Raw genomic sequence first — 10,734 nt, forward strand, 5'->3', positions numbered from 1 at the left:
CAGATGAGCGGGCACATTCTCTCTCATTCACACTGTTTAAAAAAAAAAAAAAAAAAAAAAAAAAAAAAGCAGCTCACTAGTGGCTTCCACTGCAGTTATTGTTGTCGCTGTCATATTTTCACAGATGAAGACAAAAGTGCACACAGGGAGATAGAAGGTGGTCAACGGTTTATCCTTGATTCCTGGTCTTGAATGGTCATTTTAGTACATAACGACTCCCCCAGCTTACCTCTTGCGGTATTTAACCAAGCAGAGAGTTTCAATATTTCACATCCATTTTTATAAAAGTCTGAGCTTTTTTTTTTTTTTTTTTTTTTTTCCCCCTAATCTTTGTCAAGGATTGAAGCCTGACTTGCAACGTAGCCGACATAAATGCAAGTTCATTTGTGGCGTAAAATATTAATATTAATTAAAAATTTAGCGCCCGTTTCACTCTTAATAATCCACGAAACATTGGGCTATTTCTTATCAATCCATAATTTGAATTTGCGGAATGATAAAAAAATGATCTTGGTGTATTTATGCGATGGCTCTGTCTTTAGTTAACCACTGTCACTGACACAATCGGACGTTTGTTTCGGATTTTTTTTTTTTTGTGTGTCTTTCTCCAACTCTCGGATCCGTCACGGATCTCACGTTGCACGCCAATCTCTCCTTGGCCGCATTCACACCGGTTGAACTACAGAGGAGATCTTTGATATCAGAGTTAAAGGTCATCCTGAGGTCGCCATGTCACTGCTGTAAGTCATGTGACAATGATGTGATGTTTGTGTACAGCCTTTGTCCTGTGCACACCAACATGTGTACTGTGTGCATATATGTATGTGAAAGTGCTGATGAGACTCCCTGAAATCCCCTTTTTTTCTCAGCGGCAGTAGAAACTCATAGCTACAGGGGAACAATCCAGTGCTCTGGCTTTGTGATGCCACTGCTCATTGTCCCTGGAGGTGTGTTGTTATGTGTGTACTGTATGTGTACCTGTACATCTGCGTGTGCTTGCTGCCTGGTATAAATAGCGAGGGACGTGTGCCGGCCGGTGATTCTATTGAAGACGATGGCTGTTCCAGGACCTCCTCTGCTTCTCCTTCTGTCTCTGCTGCTGCCGCTGCTGTTGAGCAAGGCATCCCTGCCTGCAGCTGCATACACACTCACCCCCGGGCGGCAGCCACAGCATAAAGTCCTCCACCTGGGTGAGGGCGAATGTACACAAAAATGCCCGCGACATATCAGCACACGTTGAAAGATGCGGACATTTGTGTATCTTTTTTTAAACTGGTGTGTGTCTTCTATCAGACTGGCCGAAGGATTGTGGTATGGCCTACTTCAAGCCCAACATGGCTGAGAGGATCGTGTCTGGAAACGAGGCCAGGCCTCACTCTTGGCCCTGGCAGGTCTCTCTGCAGGTAAATCGGTCCGCGCACTGTCAGTATTTTATGAATCGGGAAGTTTTAAATCACCGTCAGTACGACTCCAGACTGCTACAAGCTTTTGTTTGTGTATTTCATTAACTATTGTCTAGGTGAAGTACTTGCAAATGTAATCCACATTCAGCCCAGCTGACATCTTAAAAAAAAAAAATCGTTTAAATAAAATTAAGTTTCAAATTAGATTTAATGACCAATTTGTCACGTTTTAAAAGCACAGCATCCAGAAAATAATTCAGATTTTCCCTCTTATAGATGACCCTAACTGTGGTTGATTAATGAACCACTGGTTTAGAAGGGTGACCAAAGAGCTAAGACAGTGCTAATTGTGTATAAAGTACTTTTCTTAGGTTGGTCAGTAAATAAGATTGAACCGCGCTCTGTTATTTCTATACAAGCACATGGGCTGGGGACATGTGACTGAAGCGCTTTTGGTGTTATATTAATTTTGCGCTTCGGTCCTGCTCCACCACTTTAACATCACAAGACAGTAATCAGAGAAAGAAAAGATCATTTAATTAAAGCCCCAACAGTCGACAGATCGTCAGGGGAAAGGCAGCTTTGTTGAGTCCTAGACGTTCATTGTCTGTTTTTCTTGGGCAATGCAGACTTACATGGTCCTAGTACACGTATGTAGTGACCCCCCCCCCCCCCCCCACACACACACACACACCCACACCCGTGATATCAGCCAAAGACAGAACATGTGTCTTCTAGGTGCGTCCCAGGGGAAGTAAACATTACATTCATGTCTGCGGGGGAACCCTCATCCACAAGAACTGGATCCTTACTGCCGCTCACTGCTTCCAAAAGTAAGAATTCTCCTAAAATGGAGCAAAAGAAACATTAGTACATGTGGCCGAAACACAAAAAAAGACAACCGAGTACTCGCCTTCTTCTCCCAGAGGTAAAGCTGAGGATGCTGGGAGTTGGAGGATTGTCTTGGGGAAGCACCAGCTGAAGCGTTCAGAGACGGCAGAGAGGATCTTCCCGGTGAAGAGGATCTACAGGCACGAGAACTTCCGTTACCCGGCCCACAGCGAGCTGGACTACGACATCGCCCTGGTGAAGGCTGCCACCGACATCCTCCCCTCCAACTTCATCCGCTACGCCTGCCTGCCGCGCAAGCAGACCAGCCTGAAACCGGGTCACTACTGCTGGGTCACGGGATGGGGGGACACCCGGGGTGAGTAGAGGAAAGAAAATATAGAAGTAATAAAGCTCTGGAAGAAGGTCCAGCGATACTCCAACAGTTAGCTTAGCTTCGTGTTACGTTATATCACCCAACAACTGTTTAAAAGAAGCGGTCAGACGTCTCAGGGCTTTAAATCAACACCAATGCAGAAATGCCTTAAAGCTGCATTCTTCCTAAAGGCCAGCAGGGGGGGCCCCACACTTGATTTAAGTCCTAAAACAAAATATCCTGAACTATGAAGCTGATTTATTACATTACAGTCCCATTTAAAATCAAATAGACAATAATTCAGGGAGTAGAGGGCGTGGCTACCATGTGATTGACAAGTTGCCACCAGCAGAACTCCACTCTTTTGTCCAATTATGGTAAATGTAACTGAAATATACTACATTAGTGTACACAAACCAGTGGGTGATGTCATGCTGGCTACGTCCACTTTTTAATAGCTGTGATGGTAGTAGATTTACAGAGTATTACTCAATTAATTTAATCACTACTAAATAAATCTTATCAAACCAAATGACAACTGAACAGATGTTTGGGAAAGCCAATGCTTCATTAGGACAGTACCAATGAATATACGCTTTATTTTGACTTGCTAGTACAATAAGCCGTGATAAGCAAATCACAGTGGTGCTGGGGTACCCTGGCGTGCTAACATCGCTAATCAGAATGAAACATTAAGATCCGTGGCGGCTGACGGGAGAGCGCTGGTGTTGGTCCCAGGCTCCATCCTCCAGTAGACACGAAAACGCCCAAGATTTAGTTCCAGTGTGTCAGGAAGATGTCAGTGTTTGACAGAATAAATGAAACTCTGGGAGCAGGCGACCTGAGTTGATAGGATACGTCTAACATCTGGATAGATGTTTGTAATAAATATGTAGTCATTTCATTGAAGACCAGACCAAAGCTGTAACTCTAGCATAGCTCATCATGCTAATTAGAGAATATATTTGTCTTCAAACACCTATCAGGTGGGAAGGAGAACGTGTCTCTGGCAGAAGCCCTGAATCAAGCCCGCCTACCAATAATTGACTTCAAAACCTGTCGCCAGAAGAAGTTCTGGGGCGACCGGGTCCGAGACTCCATGATTTGCGCCGGCTTCAGAGACACTGAAGATCCACCAGCAGCTTGCCAGGTAGGACCGAGATTCAAACAGATGGAGTTTGTGTTTTGAACATGTTTCCAACTGCTCTGCACACCTCTCCGCTCCCAGGGAGACTCCGGCGGTCCTCTGCTGTGCCAGCTGGGTCGGGATCGCTGGGAGGTGCACGGCGTGGTGAGCTTCGGCCCCATCGGCTGCACCGTGGAGAACAAGCCTAGCGTTTTCACTCGTACCGCCGCCTACATCCCCTGGATCGAGGCGACACGCATCAGGGACTTCTTCCTGCACTGAGCTAACTCAGCACTGACAGCAAACATAAGCTCTGCTCTGTTCTACGTCGCCTCTGGGACGTCGACTAACGTGTTTCTCAGCAACACTTCATTCGTGTTTCACCAGTTCTGGGAAAATTTTCTATACAACAACACGTCGAGATGTGAATACTATGAGTTCTGAATGTGTAACTTTTTGTTTTCTAACATACCAGATTGTGCAGCTCACTGCTGCTCAGATAACTGTGACAGAGCAATGTACAGTGGAAACTACTCATGACATTTTACATCTAGTCCATTTGCGCAATAAAACTGATTAAAAGTGACATTTTTTTGGGACATTTCACGTTTTATTATTACATTTTACAGTTTGATGGAGACACACACAGCAAGCTCTACCGGTACAGCTTACAGTGACGATGAAATCAGCTTGGATTACTCTTCAATAAATACAGTAGAACTGACTGTAAGGCGTTGTTCTGTTTGGAAATCGTCCTTAAATGTCCATTTGCAGTTCTGCTCGTGAACCACACACACACACACAAACTAAGTTGTATTATCAATATTGGCTCGTTTAACCCAAATATCACGGGTTGATTTCAAACTAGCATCTGCAAAACCAACGGCCCGCCTCTTGATTCTCTTCTCCCTCCCGACCCATCAGCTCAGTGACAGGAACACCTGGCAGGATGAAGTCAAATGATGTGAGGGGGGCTTCTAGACGCTCTGGGATTCAGTCCATCTTTTCATCTCTAACATCCCAGAACGTTTCCTGCTGGGTGGATGTAGAGGAGGGACCGGTGAACTGGGCCCGACGCTCTTCGCTGGAGGAGCACACCGCGTTTGACCAGAGTGGGATTCTTCTTAGAGCTGTGGTTAAAAGCGGTGTCCTGGAGATGTTTGGCCCAAAGGAAGGAGGCGTGTGGGGAACGTTTTAGTACAGCCTGGAGGACGAGGACGAACTGGTGAGGTGGTCCCAATTGTTGTAGACAGCATAGGCACCAGACAAGGCTAAACCTGCCAGACCTCCACGGGCAACGCCCTTGACCCCGCCTACGGACACACAATTGTAGAGGAAATTAGGAGATGAAGTAGGGAGTGAAGCAAGACAGCGACGTGCACCACCAACGTTGGGTAAAAAGTAATGAAAGATTTATCAAGCAAAATTTTCACAAAAAACGGCAGGCAGGAGTTTGCAAAGTTGGAGGGAGACGGTGAAAAACTGCTTCACTTAATGCCATTGGACAGAATTAGGACATAGAGGAGGCTGGCGAGTGCCTGCCAGGTGTTCCGGTTCCGGGGTCAACCCCCTGGGAAGCATGGAGATCCACCCATCACGTAGACGTTACGATGTCTCAGTGGAAATGAAATCTTTGGCTGTTGGTGTCACATGACCATCAGACCGTAGTCAGCTAACTGGATTATATCAGATTATGTGGGAAGATGCGTTGAGCGTGAAGGATTAAAACGGTATTTTTTTTGTTTCAGATCCAGTAAAGGGGCCACCCAGGACTTTCATAACCGTCCTCAACCATTATGAGATTAGGCTTAATCCCTTCTACACTTTGTGACTTTCTCATGAAACATTAAATGGGGTTTAGTGGAGAAGAGGCATATTTTCGGTGATAATAGCGATTAACGTGTGGGACGGAAGTCTGTGCTGTTACTCTGACTATTCATTGGACGATCCTGCAGACAATCATGCAAAAATAATTAAGCACTGTTAAAAAAAAAAAAAAAGGAATCAAATGATGACGTCTGCAGCGATGATGTGAAAGATTCAAATCCACCTTGATGAGAATATCTGAGTAGGAAGGCTTGTCAGAGGACAATAAACTGAAAGTTCAAAGTGTGAAACTACAAAGAAACATCTGTACGCTTTGGTCATAACAACCAGCAAAAACACCTACTGGCTAATTTGAAGAGCATCCCAGTTAGCGTCCCAGCAGCGATTGTGTTGATGTCGTCCTCCGCTCCTCTGGCCTTCTCGATGGCCACGCCGAACGCACTGTACAACAAGGCTGCAACAACAGGCAAAGATACACAATCATTCATCAATCCATCACATGTCTGGAACATTCGTTACAATAACTGATGAAAACGCGCCGGTATTACACAGAGACGCCACTTTTAACCCAGAGACGAGTTCTCCGTTGTGGCAGTCTTACCTACAGAGCCCAGGGAGTTGGCCCATGAAGCCCCCTGTCTGGTCACCATGTTAATAATCCTGCAGACAGGAAGTCAACAGTCAGATGTTGTCATTCTGGTGTTTTACAGACTGGTCACTGCTTGTCAACTGGGGGAGATGAACTTCTACTCACTGTACGTTCCGAGGTTTGGACCACGGCATGTCTCTGGTCTCCTTCAGGCCCATCCTGAGACCGTTTACAGCTCCGAATGCTGCTCCTACGCTCAAAGAGAGAGGGAACGATAGAGGAATAGATGAAAAAACACAGTCAAGACTCTCTGTGCAAGGGCGGAGTAATGTCTTAATAACTGTGACTAAATGATGTCAGCGGAAGCCAACCAGGTGCTCAGGAGGTTTGCTCCACAGGTGGAGAGCAGCAAACCTAACAGTAGTTACTCAGTACTTGGTTTTAGTCCCAGGAACTCAGTTGCACCCATCAGAGCAGTCTAGATGCTTCCCAACATACAACTACATTCCATATGCGTTTAGAATTGATGCCATTTAATGCCTTCCTCTCTGACATGATGCACCAGTCTCACCAGTAATGCAGGAACCGCCGATGGTGAAGAACGCCAGTTCAAACCTCCCTCTCGTCTTACTGGCGCCTGTTGGCAGGATGAACTCATCTGTGTCCTGAAACACATCACAAATGTTTTAACAGGACAATTTAACAACACGCAAAGCGTTTCCTTAGCAGGACATCCTGAATGTGAGCTTACCTGAACCAGGTAGCGGGGGTCGACATTGAGGTAGGGGGACAGGGGGCTCATCCCTGTTACTGAAATTACATCATGACACAAATGTTAGTCAAGTACTTTCACCAAGCAACAGCTCGCTCATGGAGCTGTTAGCTCTCCGGACAACCAAGGCCACGAAGCTGGCTAACAGCACATCCGGCTAGCTGTCAAGCTAACATCTTTTCATCGGGATGACACTTACACGGAACACCGGCGAGCTCTGTGTTGGAGTATTCAGATGCTCCACCTCCGAACAAAGCCCCGAGACTTGACTTGAGTCCCCCGGAGCCTTGTGAGTTGTTGTCCATGGCTGTAAAAGATCCGATGGTTCACCTGCGAGACCTGAAACAACCGACCAGGCTAACGCTAGGAGGAGCTAACGTTAGCTAACTCGAGTCACAGCCCTCGAGCTCCGAGACTGAGACGATGAACGCAGGGACGTTAGGTTCAATACCATAAACAGACGTTGTTCGGATATCGGTGGATTCGTATCTTACGTGTATTTACTAAAATAAACCAGCATATTTCTTTGGTTACAGATTACTGAGCCAGCCTACTAGTCATGCCCCTGACCTCCAGTTGCAGCATGCTCTGCCGGAAAGCGTCGTGACGTCGTTACGTCACAAAACGGATTACGAATCGTGGAAAAAAAACTGTTCGCACAAATGTCGAAATTGTATATTAATCGTTTTATGCGTACGATAATTCAGATGCTCCGTTGTTTTTATATAAAGAAGCAATTAGTAAAGCAACAAAGCTGTTTTTTATGACGATAAGAATGCAATTGTTTTATGACAATTCTACAGATCTGGGATCAGTTTGCCTGACAAGGACACTGACAGACGGGTCACTGCTACAAAATTTGTCAAGTGAATCGTTCCGCCTTTCATTCAACAACAACAACAACAACAACAATAAGAAGAAGAAGAAGAAGAAGAAGAAGAAGAAGAAAAGTGAAAGAAGCCATATCACAAAGTAAAAACTTAACATTAATTCCAACTTAACTTGAAGGTAGAGCTTCCATTTGGGCTCTCTTTCCATTTTTATGGAAAAATGGGATATCTTTAAAAAAACATTTATGTATTCTAATGTTTTCTGGAAGATGAAGTTGACCACATAACTGATGTAGCATCCTTCAGCATGACACGACCTCCTTGGATATGCTTGAAGTCGCAATGAAAAAAAGAGCTGAAGAGCCATGAAGTCAGCAGAACGAAGTCCAATGGATTTTGAAAAAGATACAATTTTATAGCTTTTATAAACATAAAAAAACTACAGAAATATTTTACATTAATATTGTAAGTGTTTAAGTCGGTGAGTAAATTTTTATCAATAGAGAACGGTTTTGTTCAGTGGTTTATTCATAGTATGATGTGTTAAGTAGAGTATTTTGTTTTCGGTTAAAACGAATTTATTTCAGTGGTTGCAGTGTCCTGTAAACCTGGTCCAGCGTGGGTGAACTTCCGCATATGCGCCACAGGGGGGCAGCAGAGAGCTACAACAACAAGCAATGGCTAGGGGGTCAAACTCCTCGGTTGTGCTGCTCCTCACTCTTCATCTTAACAGTCTTGGTTGAGTCCCCCCCCCCCCCCCCATTTCATTTATTTATTTCAATTTGTTTCATTCATTTAATCCAAGTTTTTTTTTTTTTTTTTTTTTTTTTAAAAAGCAGATACATTCGATACAATCACAAGTTCAATTTCACCTGTCAGGCCTTAAAAGGGCTCTTCTTACCCATGGTGCAACAGCGAGACAGGACCGCACACATGAACACGTACATGCAGCACTGCCTGGCCATCTGCTGCCAGTCAAAGAGACACAGCCACTGAAGGAATTTAGTGTGTTGAATTTCCCGAATAACAGAGCATCTTGGTTGGGTTCTGCCATTGTATGTGTGTATTCAGAAGAGGCCAAGTGGAGCGATGAAGTTTGCCATTGTCGCCCAGTGTGGGTGTTTTCAGACTCTCTGGCATGATCTGTGAGTTAGTGTTCTCTGTGTTACTGCCCAGTGTGCCCACTGTCTTCCCACAATGCCCCATTCAGCCCTGGGCCTCTCTCTCTCTCTCTCTCTCTCTCTCTCTCACACTCACTCACTCACTCTCTCTCTCTCTCTCTCTCTCTCTTTCTCTCCCCCTCTCCTCATACTCCCAGACTGTGCTGCAGCCGCCCACTTTGTGCCCCGGGGCTAATCATCATCAAATTTTGGCTTGTGGGATAAAATAGCCGTGATGTCATTTTTGTTATCATCCTCTTTTCCAGCAGCTCTTGTTTTCATCCTCTGCCTCTCTTCCTCTCTCTTTCTTTCTTTCTGTCTTTCTGAGCTCCCAAACACAAAAGACAGAGAGGCCGCGACAGGACCCCAGTGTATGCTGGTTGTCAAGGAGACAAGGAGACAGTGTTGGGTCTTTAAACTGCCTCAGAGGGGTGTGTGGAGTTAGGGGGAGTTGGCCTTATTTACATGGGAAGAGGACAAGGGAGAGAGGGGTTTGAAATACAACTTTTGAGACGTTCCCTGCAACTTAGGACGTCGCTGTTATCCAGCTAGAATCATTCCACTGCCCGGTCATCAAATATTTACCAAGCAGAGGAAATCTGGAGCTGTTCATTATGAGGAGAGAGTCGTGCATACATAGCAATGTAAATCAACCTGTCTTTTCCTCCCTCCCTCCCTCCCTCTCTCTCTCTCTCTCTCTCTCTCTCTCTCTTTCTCTATCCCACACATACACACACCCAGTCACACACAAACTGATTGTGAGCACTGGGAGCTCTGGGCCCCAGTGTTGGCAATGGTCAGAGCTGACTGCAGAATACATTACCAGATGCTTGAAGAGTGTTTCAAACCGGACCAGGAGAACAAGACAAAAGCAGCTTGAAACTTGACTGAAAACAGGAAAAACAGAGACAAGAGCACACACCCATCCAAAAACACACACATGCACCCCCACCCATCCATATCCACACCCTCTTTTATTCTCTCTCTCTCTCTCTCTCTCTCTTGCTATGTCAGATCGCTCTGCTTCTTCCTGTCCAGAGGATTTTCAGCAGCGCTTACATTATGTCCTTTCTCTCCCAGTGATCAGGGGGCTGGGGTTGCGGCCGCAGAGCAGGCTCAACTCCAAGCCTGAAGTTCAATATCACCCCCCCAACGCCACAATGAAAGCAGGAAGGGCAGAGAGAGGACGAATGAGCCACCCACGGCTGCATTCACCATGGAAAACCCGATGTTTTCTTTTTTGTGTGTGTGTGTGTGTGTGTGTGTGTTTGAAACTGCTGATTTAAAGGATTTTTTTTCTCTTTCTTCTTTTAAGTGAATCAAAAGACCCTCTGTGTAATTTAATTTCTAATACGTGCAAATTGAAACACAGGGCGCTACTATGACACATGCATTCTGGGAGGCTTCGGGGACACGCCGCCGCGTAACTGAGCAGATGTTTGAGGGCGAGATTGCACAATCCATTTCCCCAATATTCCCAAGCTATTTAACACTCCAAACCTGAAACCTCCCCCCCCCCCCACTCCGCTGTTGTACATGTGCATGCCTCTAAGAAACCATGGTGATCTGGGTGGTGTTTTCTTCTCTCTTATTACACAAATGTGTGTAATGCCCACTTCAAGTGCAAAAAAAAAAAAAAAAAAAAAAAAAAAAAGGGATGGAGAAAAAGGGAAAGAAGACAGAAAAAGAGAAGTGGGAAGAGACATGTGGCCTTTTCCCTGCATTTAAACTGAAGTATCTGTTGGGTGTTTTTGTTGTCAAAGGTCTTTTGACGACATCAGTCCCCCCCAGCTTCAGTATCTTAGCAGTGTTTGGTGATTAGT

General features: G+C 45.3%; 2 protein-coding genes across 2 annotated transcripts; one reads left to right on the forward strand and one right to left on the reverse strand.

The window, feature by feature from the left end:
* The first annotated feature begins 875 nt into the window (after positions 1–875).
* LOC147239877 (elastase-1) lies at positions 876–4,432 on the forward strand. Its single transcript, XM_086194641.1, has 6 exons — positions 876–1,190; positions 1,294–1,403; positions 2,142–2,236; positions 2,330–2,610; positions 3,594–3,757; positions 3,836–4,432. The coding sequence occupies exons 1-6, from the start codon at positions 1,055–1,057 to the stop codon at positions 4,013–4,015; spliced, it is 966 nt and encodes a 321-aa protein (XP_086050767.1). The 5' UTR covers positions 876–1,054; the 3' UTR covers positions 4,016–4,432.
* On the reverse strand, positions 4,332–7,529 carry timm23a (translocase of inner mitochondrial membrane 23 homolog a (yeast)). The gene is made up of 7 exons (XM_086194644.1): positions 7,121–7,529; positions 6,901–6,959; positions 6,721–6,814; positions 6,315–6,399; positions 6,162–6,220; positions 5,904–6,014; positions 4,332–5,046 (listed from the first exon to the last, which is right to left on the reverse strand). The coding sequence occupies exons 1-7, from the start codon at positions 7,224–7,226 to the stop codon at positions 4,928–4,930; spliced, it is 633 nt and encodes a 210-aa protein (XP_086050770.1). The 5' UTR covers positions 7,227–7,529; the 3' UTR covers positions 4,332–4,927.
* Positions 7,530–10,734: the final 3,205 nt, after the last annotated feature.

The sequence above is a fragment of the Aulostomus chinensis genome, chromosome 23, assembly GCF_037954235.1.
Source record: "Aulostomus chinensis isolate RoL2024-O1b breed Wild chromosome 23, RoL_Achi_v1.0, whole genome shotgun sequence".
In the NCBI taxonomy this organism is placed as follows: domain Eukaryota; kingdom Metazoa; phylum Chordata; class Actinopteri; order Syngnathiformes; family Aulostomidae; genus Aulostomus; species Aulostomus chinensis.